The sequence below is a fragment of the Gnatocerus cornutus genome, chromosome 9, assembly GCF_029298725.1.
Source record: "Gnatocerus cornutus isolate USDA-ARS CGAHR chromosome 9, icGnaCorn1.1, whole genome shotgun sequence".
In the NCBI taxonomy this organism is placed as follows: domain Eukaryota; kingdom Metazoa; phylum Arthropoda; class Insecta; order Coleoptera; family Tenebrionidae; genus Gnatocerus; species Gnatocerus cornutus.
The window spans coordinates 7375598-7402787 of record NC_142241.1 but is presented as its reverse complement, the minus strand read 5'-3'; the positions used below and the strand labels follow the sequence as shown (position 1 = coordinate 7402787).

Here is a 27190-nt window from a genome sequence, read left to right as displayed (position 1 = left end):
AGTTCTATATATATTCGTACGAAACCTCTTTCGGTAATTGATCTATTTACCATGTGTCTCGTTCAATAAAACGAGCTCGTCTTTCCTTTCATTCGCGAACTATGGTAAAATTTAAATCTCTCGTCATTTGCGTTTGTAAATAATATTAACAATTTTGCTTTTTTTGAAAGAACCCCAATTCATCCTTGTAATTTTTCATGTTTTCATTTGCTGAATTGATTGCTATTTACATCCAGAGTTTGTTCCCCCTTCATTTGTCAACTTTTGTCATCGGCCCATTTTTTAGATGAATCAATTTAAAAAGCTCTCGTCAGATTTGGCCACATGCCCTCAAGTCCTTCTAAAACAAGCAATTTAGGTCGTTGTCGTGTCGGTCGCAGAAATGAAGTGTCTTCAAAGCAGTGCTTCCAACCGTCATCATTTAATATAAGCCGCGCTCTCTAAACCCAGAGACTTTTTAAAGAAAGGTGCATTGATCGGACGACCTTTGAGAGTGCAATCAGATAACTAACCAAAAGCCAACCGCGGAAACAAGTGGGATTTGGAGAAAAAGTTCGCTTTTACTTGAACTAACAAATTATGGTAAATTTGCTGCGGTTACTGCGTTTTTTAAATCATCTGCCAGTGGAAAGAATTAGATTTATTCGTGAAATGTCATGGTCGGATGCGAATGAAAGCGATGTAACCTTGAAGGCAAATTTGACAGAGTGACACATTTTTGAGAGTACCAACAGTTATTTCATATTTCATCCAAGGTGCAGAAACCAAAATCCCCAAATTTCCGGCAGTTTCCTAATTCGCTCCAATTACGTCCCTCCCTTTAATCACATCGCTGAAGCAGAAAATGACATATTTTGATGGATTACGTCTTTCATGAAAGCAACAGATGCGTCATCGTCAAGAAAATTGCCCTTCTTTAGAAATTGCTTATCGGTCCTCGTACAAAAAACCCTCACGACACCCACCATTCAAATCGGACACAATCCGGGGACTTTATGACGCGTTAAACGTCTTCATTGTAGAAGAACCATTGAGTTTTCCGTCGCCCTTGTAACAAATTGATAGTAAATCTACCCATCTCTTGCAGTTCTTCGACCTCGCGGTTATTTCCGTCGGCGCTATTTTAATAAACTGTACGCTATTTCAATGGAATCGGGTCTTCGATATCACTATTCTATTTGATTTTACGGGGATTCCATTCAATTACTGAAGGGAAAAGTAGAAGCGAACAATGGCCGTGTTGCGAGACTTTTGATAAAAAAAAATGTTGGAAAAAATACAAAAGCGAGACAATGGACTGTTCGATTAGACATCAAAATTCATATCACAAATCGAACCGACAAGTTCTGCTTCGAAACCGGTAGATGCAATCGCGAAGACCTTCATGGCATTCGAGTGGACAAAAAAAGAAATTCAATAGGACGTCTATACGATGTTGCAAGGTTTAAAGGAAAGAACTCATTATGGGGCTGCAAAGTTGATATCTTTTTGATTGAGAGTTTTCCAGTTGCAGCGGTTTTTCACGGTAACGAAATCAGATTTTTATCTGGAGATCAAGTGGAGGCGGTGGAAACATGTGTTGGTTAATGCGATAATAATTATGCACGCTTCCTTAGTCAAAGCGCAGTTTTCTGTGTTGTTGCTTTAGTTTACGAAATATTTTAGTTTTCGTTTTGTTATTCATGAATTGGTACATAAATATTTCACTCAGCAGGAAATCCCGAATCCTGTAGGAATTTCGTTCGGAACTGTTGGTAATTCTTTTGTTGCTTTCTTGTTTTTGTTTGTTTTAAAGCTGATTCCGCGTTTTGCTAATTTTTAAACACCGCAAGCTTTGAATTCTTTATATCGTAGAAAAACAAAAAATGAGAAGACATATGGCGCAGTGTAAATAACTTGAGAACTGTCATCTGTCAATTTGGCATATTTTTATTTGTTTTACAACTACTTTAACGCACTCTTTTTCTACGAGATATTTAAAATACCTCTTTCACCTCCAAAATATTTATTTAATACCTTTCCCAATTTATTTTCGATATTTGTAATTCCACAAAAATTCAATAAATCTCGCCTTCGCCCTATTAAAAAATGTCGTTTGTAAATGTATGAATAAATTAAAAATGCCATTTTTTCTTTCTAACCGGCTCTTGCATAAACCCACGTGGTGAAAGGTGCAACAATTCAGATTTACGTGCTGATTTTTACTTTCCTTATTTCAGGGCTGCTAACGATCGGCAGTTTAAGCGTTAAAAAAACCGTCACTGTTGACCCCAAACGTGATCAATTTGCATTATCATTTCAATTTGTTATAATGAGAGCACACATCGTAAACATTACACGAAAAAGTGAAAGCTATTACGGCATTGGAGCCAATATTGTACTTGCGATCCGCGAAAAAAACGAATTGGAGTAGGTTAGAGAAAGAAATGTGCGAAAGTTGGTGTTGTAATCCAATTTTGATAGGTGTTGGTGCTTCAACGTCCACTTGTCATATGAATTTTTCGCCCTCTAGACTTGACTGGGTTTTACTCGAAAATTCGTTAACCATACGTCCTTTCCACGTCACTATTCCACCCCTTAACAAAGACTGGACTTTATTAAACTTAGGGTAAGTCCAGCCTCCTCTGCAGTATATTAGTGGCTTTAAAGTCAAGTTGAACAATTACGCTTTGTACTGTTAAACACGATCGTATTTCCTGTATTATTTCAGTCATGTTTTTCCACTGTTTCATCGGCTATCATTAGTGAAAAAGTTTACCAAGCGTATAATCACCATAATTCTGCATGATTTGTGTGAAACCGGAAATGATGGATAGCCTAATAAAAAGAAATACAAGTCTAGAGCGATTTTTGGTGTGTTCGTTTTTTTATACACAATAGTCTATTTCATGCTTCCTGGAGCCTTTACCCTCGTCATCTACACTCGGGGTGTGTGGTGATTTATCATCTTAATCAAAATCCAATGACACCCCCACCGAGGTTATAATCTAACCAAAAATATACATCCTGATTTGGATCTAATTTCCTGGTTTATTATCCCACCCTCGAATAAATATTATCGTTGCATCGCTTGTTGATTGTTCAGCTTCCGATAACGATCTCCCAACCTAGCCCAACCTAGTTTCTTCACCCCCCTGATCCGACTCTGTGACGTTTGTCTTTTGCGCTCTGAATTTTCGCCGTGGGCACGATTTAATCGAAAACGGGGTCCGAGAAAAAATTCCCTATTTGTCCCCGGAAGCTCCGGGGCTTTTCCAAGGACACAGTGTGAAGAGAGATGCCCGGAAACGCTTTTTGTCCTCACTCATCGATTGTTCGTTCGTTCTTTTGAACGTTCGTTTCTTTACTCCTTTTGCTTTCGTCGTTCGCGATTTTCTATAGGAATTTATTAGGAGGTATTATTTGATGGATTTATAAGGGGGCTAGTTTGTCTTTGGAGAGGCGTTGAGTGATAAGATCGATGGATGAGAGGCATCCACGGTTTTTGACGGGAAAAAATTGCTAAATTTTATCAATGGTGGGAATTGGAGGTTCGCGTTTTTCGAGAAATATTTATGGCGACAATTAGAGGTCATTGGTCCTTTGAGTCCTGTGGAAAAAGTTATAACGATAATTTGCATACTCATTTTAATTCAACACGAATTTGTGGTTTGTAATAAAGATAGTAACCACTGTTATTACAAATTTATGCGGCGACAAACATGGCAAATTATAAATTTTCGTCCATGATCAAGGCGGTCTGTCTATAATTTTGTAATGCGGAAGATCAATAAACAACTTGAAAGTTGGTAAACTCTGCAAATTACAAAGTTCCGACATAGTAAGTGGAAGAGTTACAACATTCCTTGGAAGCTACTACAAAAAAAGCATAGAATGTCTAAAAAAAATCTTTCCTTTGATGTAACAAAATTCGGTATGGATGTGCATAAGTTGCAAATTACAAAGTTACAAGATTCCCGGAACGATGGTATTGCAAAGTCGTTCACACTATACAAAATACCTCGTTTCGATCGTACGTTTGTAATTTGGTACAGTTATTGAAAACGCCTAACATAGTAACCTCTGCAAATTACAAAGTTCTAGTTCCATAAATAACGGAGTTACATGGCTACACATGCGAGACTACATTTTTAGTTGTTAAATATAGTTTTTTGCACCACGGTGTATAGGGAAATCCACCCTCTTTACGACGCCATTACGAAAATGAGAAATCCTTGTTTTACACCCATATTTTTAATCTCCAGCGCCTAGTTCGTTTTTTGTTACACCCTGTATGGTTAGCTACAACTTTACGATCCCATTACGAAAATGAAAAATTTGATATACGTTGATGGAATTCTGTTGTTTTGTCGGTAAAGCCTCCTTCACGTGCTTTATGCCAGGCTCACATCTGTTCTTGACACGACCGCCGCTTGTCTATTTCATAGTTGATTTTCGGTGGCGGCTAGACTTGCACCTGCCACCCTTGCAACATATTCCCACATGGATGATTTGTGTGCACTGTTCCACCTTCCCCTATCAGTCTGTTCCATTATAACATCTTTTTGCTCCAATTTGAAAAATTTAAATGAGAGTTTTTGGTTCGGGCCGCTACCGAAATGAGACAGTAATGGAAAATTTTCAACATGAAAGAGATCCAGAAAAAAAATCTCCGAACCGACGCTCTTGTGAAAATAGAGCTCGAAACGGATCATGAATAAATAGAAGAGACAAAATGAAATGCAGGGGATTCTAAACGACGGACTGTGTTCATCAAGTGTCTTCTCTAAATGTACGTCACCTGAATAAACGAAAGTGCAAAGGCGGAAATGGGTATTTTTATTAGGGGGGTCCAGAGGTGGCGCTTGGAAATTTTAATTGGGCCGAAATTCACAACGTCACAGCTGACAGTTCTGATTAGAATACAGTCGACCTGGTAACTAGATTCGTTGACATTTTGCCCGATTTACAGCTTCGGTCGTTTATCAGAGAAGGAAAACTAGTTTTCATGTTGTCGTTAATTAATTTTAATTGGTTTTGTAAAAGTGCTAATTTTTCTGTGTCCGCTATTTATCATTCTATTCCGTTAAAAACTAGATAATTAAAATTGTAATTAAAATTCAAGGACAGTCGTTGTGATAAATCAATTTTTGGAATTTCAAGTGATCGATTTTCAAGTTTCAGCTTCAGAAAATCGATAAACAATCGTTTGCGTAATTCTCACATTTTTGTTATGGTCACGACTACATTGAGTTTCTTGTTCACACGCGAAATAAAAGGAAAATGATTTAGTGCTATTTCGTCCAATTTGCGCAATTTAGAACTGCTTAGTCAAGTTTACTTTAACGTGTTTCGACAGCATTGTCATTGCCAAGTCAAGTAACCTGTCACAATAGTTCCAACGCTATCATTCTCTCATTTTTTTCAGATTTCCATTGCCAGAGGAAACTGCCACGTCCTTCCGGCCATCACACTTTTTCTAAGGTAAGCCGCTTCCGTTCCAGACACGTTAATAGTAAGAGTCTTATTTTTTCGTATTACCTATTTCACCCCTTAATAACGATCCACCTACATTACTGTGTTTCAAAAGGAATCTACAAAGGGGTTTGCTCCGATATAAACCACCCCTTATTTTAAAAATTTAATCCCTTTTTGTCAAAATTTTAATTTGTGTGTTATGAGAAAAACCCACAGAAGGGTTGTGAAAAAATTAATTCCCTGCAAAGTGGAATGTGTTATTAAATAAAAAAAAGAGTCTGGGTCGCTACGTTTAAATCTTTGTTGCTTTGTATTTAACGGTGGCACTTTGACACTTCAAAGGTACTTGTAATTGTACATTGCATCGTGATGGATAATGGAAGGTGGTATTGTGAGGCCGCTTTATGCTAATAACGTCACAAGTAAAGGAAATTCGTACGCCACATCTCCTAGAGAATTTCCGTGTGCACTATAATGGAACATGTGCCGTCGCCGCCACCACATTTCGTAGTATATTGTTTTAAAGGTGAACGACGGGTTTAAATCATTTTGTGTGTTTATAAGGAGGGTCTCTGATCGGATGGAGTTGGGATACGAAATTAACCCATGTAAACATGGCGAGCATTTTTTCTTTTGAAACGTAAAATCTCGGATTTTTCCGACCGGACATAATATGATTTCAGTTCTTCTGAATGCGTGCTTTCGACGTCTATTTTTCTCTTCTCTTCATGCATGTTTGTTCTATTTTTTCCACGGGTGCGAAATGGACTGCCGACCCGTTCTCTCCTTTTTTGTCCGTAATTCAACACGGATGCTCGACTACGACACATATAGGAAAACTCTTTCCTCTCAAGTGTGGAAAATTAAATAAAGACGCACTTTTACAAGTTCCGGATCGTATCAAGTATTCGTTTTTTTTATTTTATTTACTTAGGACAATTTGAAAGTACCACAAAGTGATCCTTTTTCATTGTAACATACCACAGAAAAATAAGTGGTAATTTGTTACGACGGCTAAATTGGGCTTTTTATCCGTGCGGTTAATAACAGTTTTTTCTCCCTTCCGTTTCGTTCTTTCTTTCACTTACATTGTTGTATTACACTTAACAAGGAACTCTGAGAATGAATGGGATTATCTAGAATTTGCACTAAATAATTGTGAGGCTCAAGTTTACCATCCATATTAATCGTGTTCACGAGTTTTTTTGATGAAGTGAAAACCGCTTGTTTAATCCGAAATTAAATGTTCCGTGAGATGAGTTAATTGCTGCCGCTTCCTTAATTTAATATAATCAAGAGGTTTTACGCTGAGAATTTATGGGCTGCTTAAACACCGAATAAAACGCAGAGTTTGATTTTTATTAGTTTTACTGTGGTGAAATTGCAAATAGTTCTTTTACGGTCTTGGCTTAAGACGCTGGGCAAATTTGTAAGGATAAAAAGTGTGCAAAGCCCGGCGCATCCACCATTTTACGGATATCTTTCATATATTTTTTTACTTTGTTAGTTCGCAAGTTTGTGAGTTTGAATTAGAGCCGTATATTTTCCGAGATCTTACACAAAAAATATTAATAGTTGGAAGATACTTAGGCCGTGTCCTTTAATTAATTATCTCAACATTAATCCCCTTCGCCGTTGCGTTATTCTTCCTCTTCTAACTACCTCCATTTATTTTAATAAAATTGTTTATCTCCCCATATCCATTTACCCCGAAAAAAGTAGGTCGCAATAATTACTCTCTCGCAACTTGTAGACATGACCACCCACCCTCGAAATCAGCGATGCCAATTTTTTGCAAAACCGCCTTTTGTTCTCACACATCAAACGTTGTCGGTTCCGAAGAATGAAGACGCGGGAGGGTGGAGGATATCAGGTTTCAGGTCATTAATCAAACGTAGTTTTCGTGCAAAATGCGGGCGGTGATGGAAAAGCAAAACACAAACTTTTATTTATATTTCAGTATTAAAAGTACAAGGGTAGTATTCTGGGATTGTTGAATAAAAATGAGAAAACTCCGGAGAGTGATGCATAATCAAGACGCACTTATTCAAATTGTACGTTTTCTGTGACCCGAGACAAGACGGCTTTTATCGCTCGCTCGAAAAAAGGGGTAGTTTACAAAAAGGGGTGCGAAGGAGACATTAAGCTGGGCATTTCTCACGTGTGAGGGTAGAATTTCTGATTCTTGGCGTTATTTAATAACGCTAATTATACGGGTCGTTCGTTTGTTAAATTGCTTTTTTCGTTCTGTCGGAAATAATTTCCTCGCTAGCTGAGATGTAGAATAAATAGGCATTTGCGATTTGTCATTCTCTAACTGTTTGCTGAAACATCTGGATCTAGTTCTAGCACGCTTTCAAATATTGTGATGAATCTTTGGGAAAAAAATGAATATTTATACGACCCACGATCGCAATCATTCAGATTGATTTGGCTCAGAATATATTACCCAGGAAACAATAAGAAAAGTTCCTCAAATATATTATATGAAACTTTCCTTCGTTTTTCACATACTCGCATAAAATACTTTCAACTTTTGTTGGTAAAAGACAGATTTGTTTCCGCTCCGTTCGTTTATGTTCTTCTTATGTTTCTTTCATGTTTATCTTCTGCATAAATTGAACATTGTTATTATTAGCTCTGGTTAAATCAACTTTAATTGTTTATTTAGCTCCCATATCTAAAAATTTCTTCTTTTGGTGTTAGGGAAATTTAACACTTCCTTGTTGCCTAAAACTAGTTAACTCCACTTTCCAAATCGATTTCATTCCAACAAAACCAGCTTTTAACCCTCGTAATTAAAAGCTCACATTTCCAAAACTCTTCCATCGGTCTTTGTACCCCCAAAACTAAATTTCCTAGACTTGAATTGATCGCCACAAACAAATTGAAATTCAGTTTCGGTCACCCGCTTTAATTGACAGGTGGCCATCTTGTCCAAAGGAACAAAACCACCCTCGTTCCTCCACACAAAAAGCGTCCGAATTAATATTCCGCTTGCACTAATCAAATTGTATTCCTGAATGTATACGTGCTATGGCTTCGCAACATTTTTATTTTCGTCCACCTGTTCTGACGGATCATAAACAACACCCCTTGGGTGATTTTTCCCCGAGTTTGAAACGCCTCCACATTTGCTTGAAAGTGGGTTATATGTATTTCCGTTTCCTTATATTTTTCTTACCGGATTTTTGTCTTAGAGAAATGTGCAGACAGTGTCTCAGGGATTATTGATTCGTTGGAAAATATCTCGAAATGTGAGGAAGGGGTTGATTTGTTCTTTGATTCGGAATGGACATATGCTGAGTGTTAGCTATTTCGAGATATCCTTATCTTTTCAATGTTTATAACAGTGATAACATTTTGATCTCGCCTAATTGGAGCGAAAAATTAGACGTTTAACTAGTTTAAACCAATTTTAAATATCTCTAGCTATTTTTAACAAACATTAATTTATTAATAACATTAATAACTTTAAAAATAAACTTTAACCAATTTTTAAAATCTACATTATTTTTTATTAAATTAAATAATTTTCACTAACTTTCAAAATTTTTTCATATTTTTAACTAATTTTATAAAATACACCTAAAAATCTATAACTGTTTTTAACTAATTTTTTAAAAAAATATTGATTAAAAAATTGTCAAGATTTTTAAAAATGAGTTAAAAACAATTAAGATTTTTAGGTGATTTTTATGAAATTAGTTAAAAATAGTTATAAATTTATATAAAAAATTACCTTAGTCTTTTTAACCAATTTTTAGAAATTTTAACGATTTTTCACCAATATTTTTTTAAAATTACTTAAAAATAGTTAAAAATTTTTAAGTTTTTTTTGAAATTAGTTAAAAATAGTTATAAAATTATTTAAAAAAAATTAAAAAAATCTTATAACTGTTTTTAACGTTCCCTTCATTAACAATTAACTTTGGCTAAAATAGGCTAACTTTGGTTAACATTGGCTAAAATTGGTTATCATCGGATAACTTTGGCTATCATTATCTAATTTTGGTTGACTTTGACTAACTTTGGTTTACCGGCCACCTTAAACTGGATCGACACGTCTCTCACGCGAAAGTCAAAAGTCCGAAGGGGACGAAAACTCAAACGCTTTTCGGTCGAAACTGTAATTTCAAAACAGCTTGTTAAAATGGCCAGGAAACTTAAGACGTTTTGCTGACTTCATCAGAGCCGAGGCGAAAAGCTCAAGAATGAGTATACCAATCAAACAGAAAATTATAGGTAATAAAATATCACTCCTATAAAATAAAATATGGCGGATTCAATGTGGTGACGGAGTAGACTCTGAAATTTAATACGTGTTGGTAGCTCTGCCTGTCATGTCAAAGCATGTCTTTGACAGTTTGAGGTTAACCGTTAATTGAAAACAGTCTAGAAACATTTAGGAGCACTCTATATTAATGAAGAAAAACCTGTTCAATGTTTATGCTCAAGTTTCATGATAACGTCTGCAACGACACAAGTAATCTACAGATATTGCGAGTTTCTTTCTGCTACGTTGAATCGTACATTGGAATATGAAATTAAATGAGATCCAGCTAAGCACAGCTTGTTACACTTACTTAAAGCGTTATTGCAATTTAAAAAGCTGTGCTACTACCAAGTGAATTTCAGCTTTTTTGACTAGGTTTCAGTTTAATATAAAATAAAATGTTGTAATATTGAGATTATGAGTCTTCCATACTGCGGGAAGCTTGTAAAATAAAGCTCAAAAGCATGTCGAGTTTGAAATTTACAGAGGGTTAGTTTCGTTCCACACTCTTAAGTAAAAGTCCCGCGATGCTAGTATTGCTATTTCATGACATAACTGTAAACGTCAAAATAGCACACAATTACCCGTTTTAAATCTACTTTACCGCCATGGAACACGGCATTATCTTCAAACTGTGCCATTACACGGAGCGACGCTCCATTTGAGTCGTTTCAGGACTGAATAAAAAAAGTTTGACCAAAGCAGTATCAATGTGTCCGAAAGGAAATCGACCGGAAAAAACCCGTGGAAATTTAAACAGCTGCAAACAATATCCGCGAAAACGGAGGAAGGAAAGAATCAGATCTAAGCTAAGAAGGAAATTAAATGGAGAATAAAAATTAATAGTTCTGAAACTCGCTCTGTATCGATCTGATCATTCAAATTTGTTTACATTTTCGACGTCGATGCATTAAAGGATAAGTTTCTTGCGTCGTTGAAACAACGGAGTCTGTCACGACTACCCACGAAGAACAAAACATGTAGGAAATCTTTGGTGCACTTTGTTATTTCCATGAATTCGCCGAATTCACGCTCTGTGAAGCGTGACCTAATATGTCATCTAACATTTTGCCATTTCCAATTTATCTCGTCGCTCTCCTCTTCTTAGCAAAGAAAGCACCCTTGAAACCATTTAGTGTTAGCATTAATCTACTCGAAATATACATCCTCTTATCTTACCATATTTCACGTTTATTCTCATCATCAAATTATTACGCCCTCCTCAAACATCTAAAATGTCATGCGCGGCGAGAAGAGAATGAATTCTCATTTTTTTATGTCTTTGATCATCTGTTTCATTAAAAGTTGCCAGTTGCGAATCAAAAGAATGATTAAAAGGACAAGTAGAGAAAGAAGCTTTTAGAAAATAAATAAACGGCTGTTGTGTACAAAAGAAGGCGTTCGGTGACTTGTTCCGGGTCCAGAAATTTTGCCAATAAATTCTTAAAGAGACAAGTAATTTGTTACAGCCGGGACAGTTGAATCCTTGATAATGAGAAGTTTTAATGGGATTAGATATTGAGATGCGAGCAGAAAATTTAAATTCATTTTTCTTGTCGGGTTGAATGTTATAGGATGATTCTAAATTAATTTTTTCTTGTCATGACCCATTTTACACAGACATTTTAATCCTCCCCTCTTCTGCTAATCACACATCTCTCCCTTCTTTATATTTAATTAACCATCGATTGTTTCGTGGTCTCTTCGTTATAAACACACTTTGTCCCATTATGACCCTTCCGACGAGTGTTGTGGGCGTGCTATTAACGAAATAGTTCCCGATCGTGGGCAATCACCGATAAGCTTGCTCTTCTACCGTCATTTCGTAGATTGCCCCTTTTATCTCAAGATAATTAACTGATTGTGTAACACAAAATCAATGAAAAATTTCTGTTCCCCAAAGGGGGTGTAAATATTTACGAACGTTATCTATATATTCCTCCCCATTTCCACTTGAATTTAATAAGGGTAGATAGTCGTGCAGGTAGTACGTGTGTAAACACCTCCAGAGCTGTGTTTCTCTTAACGTGAAGTTAATCTCTTCGAAATTGCGTCGTTTTCGTCAAATCGCTTCCGGTAAAAGCAATAACAATAATGGGGGGTATCATCATTTTTTTTTCGAGACATCTTGTAGAGGCTTACGGAATTGCCCTCATGAACAACTGAAGCGCGCTTTTCTAGAGAAGTTGAAATAAATCACGAAAGATATTTTAATAGACCTGTTTGTTCCTTCCTTTTCCGATTTTTATTGCATTTTATGAACGGTTGCATGCTCTCAAAGAGACAATTTGCAACAAATCACGTGCATTTGTCGCAGATTTTGAAAGATGTTTTCCAATTGGTATTGGAATGCTCACAGATGTTGTGTAGTTCGATAGCAGCAATTTTAGAGGAATTTACTGTATATTATTTTCGAGGATGTATATTAAAGAAAATGACATCTGTGGGAGAAAACCCGGCGCATCCACCATTTTTAACGGCTCTATATTCTTTACCTCTGTGAACGTATCTCAACTGATGATGAAATTATAGTTCGTGGAAGCGGTTCGGTGGTAGCAATTTAAGAGGGTGAATAGGAAATATATTAACGAAAACGATACCTGAAAAAAACCCCATGTGGCGCATCCACCGTTTTTAACGACTCTCCACGTTCTTTAATTCCGTGAACGTAAATCCAATAATGGCGAAATTAGAGACGGCCTCCGATCAAATCATCCAATTTTGAAGCCACCCTGTATCATTTCGCTCTCGATGAAATGTTTTATTAAAAACCAAGAGCTCCCTAGCATGAAATTCATTAGTTTTGATGAAATTTATCTTCGTGCTTTTTCAATGCGGCTCGGATTGAGGATATTGATTTATTTACACATCGTTTAACGTTGGTCCCGCAAATCGAAACAAAATAGAGATAATTATTTCTTTTTTCACGGATCGTAATAAATGACGTATTATTTCGCTTCAATTAACGCGACTTGGAGATTTTCGATGTTTTTGAGGGGTTACATGATTTTTTTGTGCGGTTTTGGCTTTATTAATGTTTTTATGAGGATCTTTTGCGGGAACTCGTACCGGCTGCATTGAAATTATACTTCTGAATTAAACAACCTAACTGTGTGTACATTTAGGAAACTATTTGAATTGCATCAAGAGTTCGGAATTAGTTTCGGACGTCATGTTGTTTGCGCAGAAAAAAAAAAGTCGAACTGCAACTACACATCTGGAAAGTGAAGTTGACTAATTATTCTCGTTTGTTCGCACTCATGTTTTGTTTTAGGAGCTTCTAGACTACATTATTACACTTCACCATGCGCCATTAACATTGCAATAAAGTTGTAATAAATACCACTTCTGTTCTTTGTCGAGGAACGGAGAATGAGGACAAGAAGCGACTGGGAATTTTTGATTTTATTAAAGTGATAATAGTGAGGTTAATTCACATCAAGGGATTAAGTTGGGAACTTTATTTAAAGGAACATGCACTCACGACAGTTACTACAATTAACACTGCGAGTTCTCTCTTGGGAAACTTCACTTTTCGCTCTCAGACTATTAATGACGACATTTGCAAAACGGTTTTACGTGGCGAGATGACACTGAGCTCAATGCAAAAAACAAGTAAAACCTTTTATATTTACCAAATAGTTGTGTCACAAAAAGTCTTTGCTTATATTTATCATTGTGACGCGAAGTATTTTTCATAATTTTCATACGAGTGCGATTACATCTTTCTTACCGTCTAGGCTATTACTAATTTCACGGGAAATTGCGCTCAAAACCGCTATCCTGAACTCCATCTTCGTAATATTAAATTCCTTGATCCTCTGGGGTTTTGCCATTCAAACCCCAATGACTACTTTGTAATGGGAATACAAACAATAATTAGCACGTGTACTGAACTATATCAATTAATGTTTCGTTCTTAACATACCTTTGCAGAAATACGACTTGTTCTCCTTCCTTTGTATATTTTTTATCAGTCTCTAGCCTCTCGTAAGCTCGCGCCTTTCAATCTTCGTGATGACCGCCAACTGCCCCTCGACGCTCTTGATATTCTTTTGTTTTAATCCCGCCGTCCTTCCACTCAAGATCTTATCTCTTTTGTTTCAGTTATAACCGCCAACCCTGCCGACCATGATGAGGTGAAGTAATCTCGAGGATGCTCATCCGGTTGAACCGAGGTGGCCCACGTCGGGCTGCCTTTTACGCTATCCTTCTGCTATTTGTGGCCGCTATCCTCCTCCGCATCGGGATCCTTTGCTTAACTGAGGATACAACCCCATCAGCGATGGTATCCCCTAGTAAATACGTGGTGGGGCCCGACCACAAGGCGTATGAATATAACCGGGACATGCCCCTTATCTTTATTGGGGGTGTACCCAGATCCGGAACTACGCTGATGAGGGCGATGTTGGACGCTCACCCGGATGTAAGGTAAGAAGTCTGTTTCTTCAGAGAGTGAAAAGTTCGTCGACAAACACAACGGAATTAGATTAAACACTTGTAGTGTTCCTGATGTTGCTGTAAATGGTCCGAGACAGGTTGATGTGTATTCTCAAAGCGCGTCGGATGTCAGGTGGACCCGGGATGTAATTTAATGTTCACTTGCAACGGTGTCTCTTGAGGGGTGGACGTCGTGACTTATGACCATCGGGGTGGATAGTTGCAGGAGCGGTTATCTATGTAAAGTGGCTTAATCAGATCTTTGAATTGGTAGACTCGGGCTGTTGGTAATTTGTTCGGAATTGTCGGTTTAGTAATGATAATATCGGGGGCGGCAGGCTAATACGATCGCTCCTAAGGGATGTGCACAAGGGTTGCGAGCTAAATTTGTGTTAACAACATTCATAATTTACGGGATCGTAGTAGGGATCGACTTCTAAATAAATATATTACGGACATATTTTATACGAGAGCTAACAAAAATAGCAAGTTTACAGCCGGTGCTTCTCACTTTTGCAGACTGGTCGTATCGTCGGTGTCAAATTTACCGTTATTATGAAATTAATAAAAAGCACACAGAACTGTTTTTTATTTTCCCCTAGAGACTTTTTGCTTTTTTGTAATTAAAACATTTTTCATTGTTCGCTTCGATGTCAGTATCTAACTTGTATTTCCAACAGAAATGTCAACTAATATAACGCAATATACGTATCCTCTAGGGTACTAACGTCTCCCGTCTTGTTCATTTAAAAAAGACGAGAGATTTTTCTTTTTTCCCTCGATTTCAGCGAACAGCTCCTATCAGAATTCTCCCGAGCGCAATTATCGTAATAGAAGAATGGAATTAACTCCCCGTTTAAACAGAAAATTCTATTTTGAAATGATGGTGGAAAGCTGCCGTTGTAATCTAATTCGAACGTTGTCTCTAGCCAGGTGGTAGCATCAGTTTAATTCCTCGAACTCCTTCCATTTGATTCGATTTCCATTATGTATTCATGTAATTCGTTGGGGAAATTTTTCGATTGGAAAAGTTTGACATTCGTTTGATTTTTCTCGCCCGATTTACATTTTCAATCTTCTCTGATTACAAATTGGACGGGACGGTGCAGGTCCTACGCCTACTTAATTTATAATGATTCGAGCCAATGAAAACCGCTTGATTTATTGGCGATGTTGTGCGGTTTTTTCGATAAATGCCCTTTTAGAGTAATCAGATGGGGGAACTTCCTTTGCACCGTGGAAATTTGAATGAAAAATTCCCCCAATTGAAGGAAACCCGCACAAGGACACTGTATAGAGTGTTCATAAATGGTCGGTTGGAGCTTCTGATGAGCAATTAATCTCGACAAAACTGAACGATTTATGCCCTCTTTCTGCAAACTCCCGAGAAAACAAAAGCCCATAAGTAATTAATCGCCACAACGGCCCACTGCTAAATTAAATAAATCTCTTTCACATTCCCGATTCCATTAATCATCCCAGTTCCAATCAGCAGCACGCACTAATTAGATCAATCAATATTTATCTTTCAATTAGCGGTATTCTACCCTCAAGACGTCTCGTCAAGCTTTTGATCGGTTTGGAAAAAGCCAGCTCTAGATTAAAATCGATCGAGACGGCTGTGAAGATCTCTTCCTTTCCGTAATTAAGCCCATTTGGCACGTCAAGATGGAAGTGAAATGCAGATCAAAAGCCAAGAATAGCTCGATTCCACCTTCGCCTCGCATGTTTTTAAAGGGAGTCGGAAAAGCTATATCAGGTCCGGATTCGCGTGAAATTAGAATTGATCACTTTGGAGAGGTTTGCGTTAAGGTACCATTATAGTTCGTTATTTGGACGATCTGAGTCTGAACGGCTGTATCGTAAAAGTTAATAGATCTGTCCTGTTCCTGATCAACGATTCCCTCGAGGATTTTCGGAAATCGATACTTCTTGTATTTTATTAAGACTCGGATTTAATTTCTGACTCGAAGGAAATTTCGTACTATTTAAACAGTTTTAGGGATGTGCGCTTTCCTGCCATTACTTTTACATTAGTTGGAGAGGAAAAACACGATGTTTTATTGCCTGCACTCGTTTGCTAAGTCGCAACTCCGATTTGGAGGACTCCCTCGAAAACGTTGAGACTTTTACTGGGATTTTGTCGCCACTTTTCGAAATAAATATCTATTTTTAGACATGAAAAGAACGAAAATAATGTGATATCTAACTTGTGGCGGAAACTAGAAAATTCCACGAACCGAACTCATATTTTGTGGAGAATTAACATATCAAGTTGTTTAATTGTTAATTAATTATAATCAACTGGTACAATATTCCATATTTGCGATTCTAAAAATTGACTTGTTATCGAGAAAAAATGACATTAAGTCAACAGCCTGCTCAGCCGAGGATTTGAAAACAGGTCACTGAACGTGATTTTTGATTATTTATTTTAATTTGTTTGCCATAGAAATCAGCCGCCAAAAAACTGAAATGATTACACAGCAGGTCGCCAGCGTAATAATGTTCATTTTCACGGTGGTATTTATTGTAAACAAAATTTAATTGTTATAAAGAGATTGAAGGATACCAAATGCTATCCATTGAAGTTTCGCTGATTGAATCATGATAAATAACAATTACTATTTGCAGGAATCATTGCAATAAATCGACAATAAAATTGAAACCACTGTGACATTTATGCTACATTTATGTCTAAAATTGATATGGTAATAAAAATTGTGGAACAAATTGATTATTTTGACAAAACGCCAAGTAGGTCATTGTTTTCACCAAAGCAATATATTTGTTGTATTGTCATGTTTTAAATTAGTGTTGCCATATTCCTGCTCAGTTCATTTTTTATTGTAAATTTGTTGCGTTTTTATTTGTCATACTGTGTAAACATAGCAATTTTATGGCTTTTATGATATTGTTCACCGTGAAAATTAACTTAATTATGACACCAATTAAAATTTTATTTCGTTCATTACTTAATAAGCGCCGTTGCAAGAAATAGTAATTTCAAATATGTTCGTTATTTCTATTTGTTTTTAACCCTGTAGCTATTGTAATTCAGTAATTTGCATTTTTATCTAGGGAATTACAATTAACAACATAAATGCATAGCTAATGCAAATAGCACAAATAGATAAAAGTCCATAAAAGGATGTTTTTCTGTTTAAAACAATACAATGACTAGAACGGAAAAACTACTTAATTGCGCATTTCTGATTTCTCGCCAAGAATTGCTCAAATTGAAATTTTAAGAAAAAGCCACTGCACAGACATTTCGCAAATGAAAAACACCGCATACTTCATACTCCAATGCCACACAAGTTGTAAAACATACTTTTGAGAAGACAAAAAAATGACACAACTTGTAAATATTGACACAACACGCTAACAAAACATTATATTGTGATGTTCACGGTAATTTTGGCATTTTTACGCACGTACAGTTGAGAGCAAAAACTCTTGTCTTGTAAGCGCCAAATTTCAAATGCGTCTGTGTGATTTACATAATCATGGTTGCAGTATGCTCTGTCAATTTTGACATTATTGACACAAGTTAACGATGAAATAAAAAAAAGAAGAATTTTTATGCAATTAAAATGACGATGAGGCGACTGAAACAAAAATAAACATTTTGTGTGAGCCCACTCTAATCGTAATTTCCCTCAGGCTATAATTTTTCGACCAATTTCACCGAGGATGAAAAGAGTTTTCCTCTATAAATTTAACGATTTTTGTTAAATTTCTTTGTCTACCTCATATCACTGCAACACTAATTACTTTATGCTACCAGAGCTCGCACGTTCATCTATAAAACACACGCTGCAGAATTGGAGGCAAACTGCGGAATGCTTTCAGAACTTGCTAGTTTTACATTGCAGTAAACAAGATTTAGCATCAAGTAAAAGAGCCGTCCTTTTAGTTCAAAGATCCGGAATCAATCTTTATCTTTCCATTAACGCACTACGTTTTTTTTTGGAATTTCCTTCTAATGAGTCTTTACCCTCAAAAGACTAATCCCAGTTCTAGTAAGCCGCCCTTTGAAACAAAGGTAATATCAAAGCCGTGTGTAGGCGGCGTAACCGTAAAAACCCTAAAGCTAACAACCTCTTTATTTTATATCGATTTTATTTTGTTCCTAAACGGTTATATGTGTTCCAGGTGCGGCCAAGAAACTCGAGTAATCCCTCGTCTTCTCCAACTACGCTTCCACTGGCTCAAATCTGAGAAAGAATCTCTTCGTCTAGAAGAAGCGGGAATCACGAAAGCAGTTCTCGACTCCGCCATAGCCGCATTCACCCTAGAAATCATAGTGAAGCACGGCGAACCAGCCCCGCGATTATGTAATAAAGACCCATTGACAATCAAAATGGGTACATATGTCGTCGATCTTTTCCCCAATGCGAAGTTTATTTTTATGGTGCGCGATGGACGTGCCACTGCACACTCGATTATAACGAGAAAAGTAACGATAACAGGATTCGATTTAACTAGTTATCGACAATGTTTGAAAAAGTGGAACAGTGCGGTTGAAGCAATGAACAACCAGTGTAGAGAGTTAGGACCAAATCGGTGCTTAAAAGTGCCCTACGAACAATTGGTGTTACATCCTAGAAAATGGATGGAAAAAGTGCTCAAGTTTCTCGATATACCATGGAACGAATCGGTGTTACATCACCACGAGTTTATCAATAATGGAGTTAGTTTGAGCAAGTGAGTGCTTTAATGTGGGAAAAAAAGGGAGAAATCTCACCTAATCAAAATCTAAGGGAAGTCGTTTCGCGGACGATAAATTTTGCATAGAGAGGGAGGTGGCATTTATTACTTTCCGGAAAGTTTTGCCGTTTTCCGATAATCAATCATTTATTGTACTGTTTTAGGGAGGAACTTTTAACGTTATTATATTTCAAAATTGACGCGGCCAGATAACTTTCGTAATTTATAAATGTCACATTAGAGGGAAATGGATCCAAACAAAACAATTCGGCTGTTCAAAGATACGCTTTGTTGGTGATCAACAAAAAATAGGATCAGCGCACCCCGCAGATATAGAGTAACATGCGTTTGATGTCTACCAATACCGTGTGATCATTAAACAAATAGGTCATGACTTTGTTCCGTAATTGGTAAAGCGAAAGACGAAAAACCGTTTTAACAGAAGAAAACTGATCGATGTTTTATGCCAGATGGGAAAGACATAAATATGGAAATATAGTCCACACTTAATTTCCCTTGAGAATAAAAAATGCTTTTGAATAACAAGCAATATTGTATTGGTGTTCAATTTCATGTAAATATTATAATCAACTCATGCCTTGTATTGAAACTAAGGAAAATGAGGATTCGAAAATAAACAAGCAAAACGACAACACGTTTTTGAATCTTTTTGAATAAATACGACTACAAATTGGTCAATTCGAAGCCGGATAGCGATACCAAATACGTTTAGTCATCGTCTGTGCATTGTGTCCCAAAATCTGAAAGCGGAATCCACATCGAGACGTTTGGCAGTGAACTTCCTGCAAGGTATCCAGCTCAATCATCAAACCAGACCAGAGACAGACGAATACAGAAAGCTATCGAAGATAAGTCACAAGTTTAGACAAGGTCAGCCCTATCCTTTATTCCTACCCATTCCTGGTCCATATTGCCTGTTCCTAGTTTTGTTTAACCAATAAGGAAATGGCTCCCAAAAGATCGGAACATAAATTAGCTTTGGCAAAAGTAAACTCATTAAATAGGCAAATGCGAGATTGTTTTGATTTTATTGAATCTTTAGATAAAGAAACTCTTAATTTAAAAAACAGAACAGAGCTCCAAGTAAGAGTTACTCAGTTAAAACCATTGCTAACTGAATTCCATAATAACTGTTCAATTTTGGAATCGTTAGATCAGTCGTTGACAGATGAGCAAATTAAATCGTTTTCTGATTCATATTTTGAAATTTTAACAGCAGCGGAATCACTACTTACTAGCCAAAATGAAGGTAAATCTGCAACAAACAGTGAACATAAAAATCATGTCAAAGTTAATTTGCCAGTGCTCAAACTGCAAAGTTTTAACGGTGATTACTGCAGTTGGCTTGAATTTCAGGATTCTTTTACCGAAATGGTACACAACAACAGAAGTCTAACCAATTTCGAAAAAATTCAATACTTAAAAATATCTTTAACAGGAAACGCTGCTTCTCTTGTTCAAAATGTCAGTATGACTTCTGACAACTATGAAAAGATTTGGAATTCTTTAACAAAACGGTTTCAAAACATTAGTTTGTTGTCACACAGCCACATAAGCGCGATTTTAAATATTACGCCAATGAAAACAGAGTCATATACTCAATTAAGGCACATTCAAGACAGTTTAAATAAAAACATGCGTGCTCTAAAAAAATTGGGAGTTCCAATAGAAACATGGGGAGTAATCATTAATCATATAATTTTTGAAAAATTTGAAGAAAACACCAAACGTGCTTTTAGTAAAATTCATATTTCAGATCAATTACCAACACTTGATGATTTAGATGAATTTTTAACACATCAGTGCACACTTTTGGAAAAAATTGATAAAACTTCAACTCCTAATAAAACTGATTCCAAAATTAATTATGCTGCACCAAATCAGAGATTAGTAAAACCATTCTTTAGAAAAACGATGAGTAACACAGCATTTAATTCAAGTCCCTTAAAATGTGAGTTTTGCAACAATAATAATCATACATTAAACAAATGTTTTAAATTTATTAAGCTCACTTTTGAAGACAAACTGAATTTTGTAAAAAAACTACCTAAACTTTGCGAAAATTGTTTAAGGTCTAATCATGTCGTGGCTAATTGTAAGTCTACCTCTAGATGCAACCAATGCAACCAACTGCATCACAGTTTACTACATCCTGAGATCCCATCCACAAACGCTGACAGTATTGTTAATCATTCTAATTCAAAATCTACGTTAAATCAAGTACTGTTATCAACAGCTATGGTCAAAGTCAAGATGCCTTCAGGTGAATGGTGTTCTGTTCGGTGTCTTCTTGATCCAGGTTCTCAAAGTAATCTTATGTCTGAAAACTTGTGTCGCAAATTAAATATAAAAACAACAAATGTTAAACTAGGCATTGGAGGTATTAACAATTCTTTTTCTGAAATTAAGAAAAGAACTACGGTTCAAATTTACTCCGAAGTCAGCGATTATTCATCTAGCTTGTCTTGCTATGTTATTCCCAAAGTCACTGAGAGTCTTCCACTCACATCATTTAACTCAGAAATGCTCAATATTCCTACTGAACTACAACTAGCAGATACAAATTTCAGCAATTCAGGTCCAATAGATTTATTGCTAGGAGTATGTGAATATTATAAAATATTGGAAGGTCAAATGATCAAGCTGAGTGTTTCTAATGAGACATTTTTAATCAAAACAAAATTGGGATGGATTGTAGCAGGAAAAATTCCAGGACTTAAAGCATCAACAATGAATTCAAATCACATAATTATTGCTTGTCATTCTGTAGATCATTTTCTAGAATTAGACAATGACGTTAAAAAGTTCTGGAGTTTAGATGAACCACAAATTTTATCATCAAAACTTACCCCAGAAGAACAAAATTGTGAAAATCATTTTGAATTAAATACATATCGCAATGAAGAAGGTCGATTTGTGGTATCTTTACCTTTTAGAGAAAATCCTAAATCTCTTGGTGATTCTAAAACTGTTGCATTAAAACGTTTCTTAAATCTTGAAAAAAGGCTTGATAACAATCCATCATTGAAACAAGAATACTCTAATTTTATTCATGAATATACTGAACTAAATCATATGAGTCAAATTAATCCTTCTGAAATTGAAAACGCGAAACATTATTTTTTACCTCATCATCCAGTCATAAGATCAGACAGTTTAACGACAAAACTGCGAGTCGTTTTTAACGCGTCTACGAAAACAAGTACCGAGTTATCTTTAAACGATATTTTGATGGTTGGACCAACTCTTCAAAACGATTTATTTACTAATCTTATCAACTTTAGGCAACATCAGATTGTTTTGGCCGCTGACATTATGAAAATGTATAGGCAAGTATTAGTTAAACCAACCGATCAGTTATATCAACTTATTTTTTGGAGAGATGATCCTTCTGAAGAACTCAAAATATTTAAACTCAATACGGTAACTTATGGAACAAGTTCAGCTCCATATTTGGCCACTAAATGTTTGATGCGATTAGCAGAATTATATAAAGATCAGTATCCAAAGACTTGCAAAATCATTTCTCAATGTTTCTATGTTGATGATCTTTTAACAGGTGGAAAAAACGTTGATGAAGTTAATCAGATACGCAAAGAACTTGATATAATTTTAAACTCAGCTGGTTTTGAATTGAGGAAATATATTTCGAATAATGACGAGATAGTCCGCGACATTAACACAAAGCAGGTTAATTTTGATATTCTGACATTAAGCAATCATGATAATGCAAAAACTTTAGGAGTTATATGGAATGCTAAAGAGGATACATTTCAGTTTGCAGTGAAGAGTTCATTAACTCAAACACCTACTAAACGAAACATACTCTCAACAGTATGTCAAATATTTGATCCATTGGGACTGTTAGGTCCAGCCATCTTGGTGGCGAAACTAATCATTCAGGAGCTTTGGCAACTGAAGTTATCTTGGGATGACAAAGTCCCTCAATCTATTGCTGACGCCTGGCTCAATTTTGAGAAAAATCTAACTCACTTAAATTTAATTAAAATTCCTAGATGTGCAACAAAAACAGATCCAGTGCAAATTCAACTTCATGCTTTTGCTGACGCCAGTGAAAAGGCTTATGGTGCAGTTATATATCTTAGATGCATTGATTCAAGCAATAACGTTTCTATTCATTTACTGTGTGCAAAATCGCGAGTAGCACCTTTGAAGAAAAAATCGTTACCATGCTTAGAACTGTGTGCAGCACTTTTAGCAGCACAATTAATGCATAAAATAATCAACAAAAGTTCTATCAAAGTTGATTCAGTATTTTACTGGTCAGATTCTATCATAACTCTTCAATGGATAAATTCTCCATCGTATTACCGAACCACTTTCGTAGCAAACAGAGTGGCATCTATTCAAGATATTTCTTCACCATCAAACTGGAAACATGTCGAATCCATAAACAACCCAGCCGACCTCATAAGTCGCGGTTGTACTCCAGACAACTTATTAAATTGCACTTTATGGTTTAATGGTCCTTCGTTCTTAAAACAAAACATGAAACATTGGCCTAATTTATTGTTTCCTGTAAAAAATGAAACTTTGCCAGAAACAAAAAAGGCCTATTTACATCTTAACACTGATGTTACTAAAAAAGACAAAATTGAATCACATGAATACTTCAATTTGTATTCTTCATTTAACAAATTAAAACGCATTACAGCGTATTTGCTACGATTTAAATCAAATGCGAGCAAAAATTTGAGAAACAGACAATTTGGAAATCTTACCACTTCTGAGTTACAAGAGGCACTCACATGTCTTTTAAAATTATCACAAACAGAATCATTTCCATCAGAAATAACAAATTTAAAAAAAGGAAAAACATTGAAGTCAACTAGTAAAATTCTTAATTTGAATCCTTTTCTAGATGAATCCGGGATTCTTAGAGTAGGAGGAAGACTTCATCATTCAAATTACCCATTTAACAAAAAACACCCAATCATACTTCATCCTAAACATAAACTGACTTTTATCATTATTAATCATTTCCATAAATCTTCATTGCATTCAGGTCCACAAAATTTGCTCTCACTAGTAAGAGATGAATTTTGGCCAGTGAACGGAAAAAGTCTTTGCAAACGTATAGTTCATAATTGCGTGACTTGTGTAAAAAATAGGAATTTGCCCATACTTCCAATTATGGGAGATTTACCAAAAGGTCGAACAATGTATACAAGTCCATTTTTTGAATGTGGCGTTGATTATGCAGGCCCATTTAATATAAAAGACCGGCAACTTCGAAACGCAAAGATTGTCAAATGTTACATTGCTGTTTTTATTTGTTTTGCTACTAAAGCTATGCATGTTGAGATTGTTAGCAATTTAACATCTGAATGTTTTATTGCTTGTTTACGCAGATTTATTGGAAGACGAGGAAAACCGTACAAGATTCATTCTGATAACGGTACTAATTTTCAAGGTGCTGCTGCTAATTTAAAAGAACTATTTAATTTACTCAAAAACAAGTCAACGCAAACCGTTATACAAAAAGAATTAAATAATAATAATATTCAATGGGAATTTATTCCCCCACGAGCTCCTCACTTTGGTGGACTTTGGGAAGCGGGAGTTAAATCAGTAAAATTTCATTTAAAAAGAATTCTTAGCAATGCTTGCCTTACTTTTGAGCAATTCTACACAGTTTTAATTCAAATTGAGGCAATTTTAAACTCAAGACCACTTTCGCCTTTGTCCGATAGTCCATTAGACTTAGAAGCGTTAACACCTGGTCATTTTCTTATTGGGAAATCCTTACATTCAATTCCCGACCCTGATCTACTAACTGATCTAAACGAGAAGAGACTTAATACGTATCAACGAATGCAACAATTAGTTCAGCATTTTTGGAATAGATGGCAAAAAGAATATATATCCGAACTTCAAACTCGCAGCAAATGGAAGCAGAACCACACAATTTTACTGCAAGAAGGATCACTTGTAGTTCTTCGTGATACTGCTATGCCTCAGTGTTGGAAATTAGGTCGTATTACGAAAGTACACCCAGGACATGATGGTTGTATTCGTGTGGTGACCATAAGACTGTCAACAGGAGAGGTGATGCGACCAGTATCTCGTATCTGTGTAATCCCAAGTGATATCTAGTGTATTCATTGTTAAAATTCTTATATTTCATTATGTATTAATTTTGAAGCGCATAGCCCTTCAAGGGGGGGAATATGTTCAATTTCATGTAAATATTATAATCAACTCATGCCTTGTATTGAAACTAAGGAAAATGAGGATTCGAAAATAAACAAGCAAAACGACAACACGTTTTTGAATCTTTTTGAATAAATACGACTACAATTGGAAAATTTACCTGACGTGTCGGGAAATTATCGAGTTAAATACCTGTATATTTTTTACAAACCCTGAACTTTGGTACTAAGCAATTCATGACTTTTACGATTGATTAGACAATTCGATTAGAGTCGAATTGAGTCTGTAAAAATCGTTATGTACATAATTTTTTTTTTATTTATTTTACCATTCTATTTTCCCGACTCAGCCACTTTCCAGATAAGTCCATAAAATGAATGATTTAAAACTAAAGTAGTCATCAAATTCAAAGATTGTCATCTCTTGGGAACAACTTAATGTCCGTCGTTTTACTGTCAGTGACACAGCTAGTTTTACATCTATTTTTTTTGCTTTGACCAGAGCTCGTAAATAACAACGTTTTGTGTATTATTTAAAAATAATAAGAATTTATTTATTGCAATAACCTGAAGCGAACCGCATAAAACAATCAAGCCCAGCACATTGTTGCAAATCCATTCAACAATTTATCAGTCCGACTGCATGCGAGCAATTCCCCATAAACATCCCATGCATAAATGGAAAACCATTTTGTTCGCCATTTCAGACCAGACGAAATTACACCGCTTTAAAATATGCACCGGTTTCACGGTGTTGATGACACCACGCTGACAGTTAAATTTTTTTAATAGCCACGTAAAAACGCCATTTTTTCGTTTTGTTTTCATGTTTCGCAATGCGCCTAAATTTAGTCGTCAATTCTTGTTACACTTAGGAAATTCCATTAGGAGGGGTGGAAGTGGTTCGAAAAACAATCTGGCGAAATTAAAGTGGCAATTAAACGTCAAGTAAACCCAATTCGTTGTTTCAAAATCTCGGCATAAATTTTGTGACATTTACGTTGGCGGGGCGGAATTTGCATAATTTTGTAGACTTGATCACGTTTGGTCACGCTTTGCTCTTGAAATAATTTAGACATATTTTATTCTTATCTGAGTTTCTTTATCACGGTTACATAATGAAGTTTGCATATTTTAAGCGGTTAAGCCACGCGTACACTTAAAAATGTGAATATTGTTCAAACTTTTGAGGCTCTGAGTTCGCTTATTCGTTCTGGAACGGCAGCAGAGCGAGCAGAGTATGAGCTCTCGTGAGGTCACTTTTAAGAAAATTTTTGACCGAGAATGGAATTATACGAATGTAAGGTGTCATCTTCAGAGCGGTGTACGCGCAGCTTAAGGAAAAAGTGGGTGTATCCCGATGGGTTGAAAGCACTCATCCACTTCAATCAATTAAGATATATTGATTTCTTTTGTTTCTTGTTTAGGGTGGAGCGTTCGTCAGACCAGGTGATCAAGCCCGTCAACCTGGAGGCTTTGACGAAGTGGGTCGGCGCCATTCCCGACGATGTTGTCAAAGACATGGCGGACATCGCACCTATGCTTTCCGTTCTGGGATACGATCCTTATGCCAACCCCCCAAATTACGGAAAACCCGACGACGTCGTCGCCGTCAACACGAAAAATATACAAAAGCACAAAGGAGACTGGGAAAAGAAAGCCAAAGAATTGTTTAGTAATCGATGGGAAGAAGGAGGAGGAGGAGATACGGCTCTAGATAAAGAACCAAGTGACAACCCGAATAATACCACGTGATAATATGTATATACAATTAGGTGTTTTCAATTCGATTGTGTATGGAAAAGAACCATAGAGTGAAATTATGGCGGAGTGTATTTATCGATGTTTGTGACCAGCCAGTATATGAACTCTTTTATTTATTTCATAATATCTGTGGCTACGACGTGTCCGTGGAGACTCCTTCTCCGGACATGATTAAGTTCGTACTAACTATGTTTGGATCTTATCGAACTAACTCTGTTGTTGTAAATTTTTTCCAAAGTTTGACTTTAAAAATAAAGATATTTTATTACATACTTTTTCATTGTGAAACTTGATGCGAATTAATGCAAAAATGATCGAATTACTTTCTCCCCTTTCCAACTTTAAA

The 27190-nt window shown here is 36.1% G+C and overlaps 1 protein-coding gene across 1 annotated transcript; it reads left to right on the top strand.

The window, feature by feature from the left end:
* The first annotated feature begins 5407 nt into the window (after positions 1 to 5407).
* Positions 5408 to 26934, top strand: Tpst (tyrosylprotein sulfotransferase). Its single transcript, XM_088045093.1, has 4 exons — positions 5408 to 5463; positions 13841 to 14164; positions 18332 to 18883; positions 26508 to 26934. The coding sequence occupies exons 2-4, from the start codon at positions 13890 to 13892 to the stop codon at positions 26833 to 26835; spliced, it is 1155 nt and encodes a 384-aa protein (XP_087901219.1). The 5' UTR covers positions 5408 to 5463; positions 13841 to 13889; the 3' UTR covers positions 26836 to 26934.
* Positions 26935 to 27190: the final 256 nt, after the last annotated feature.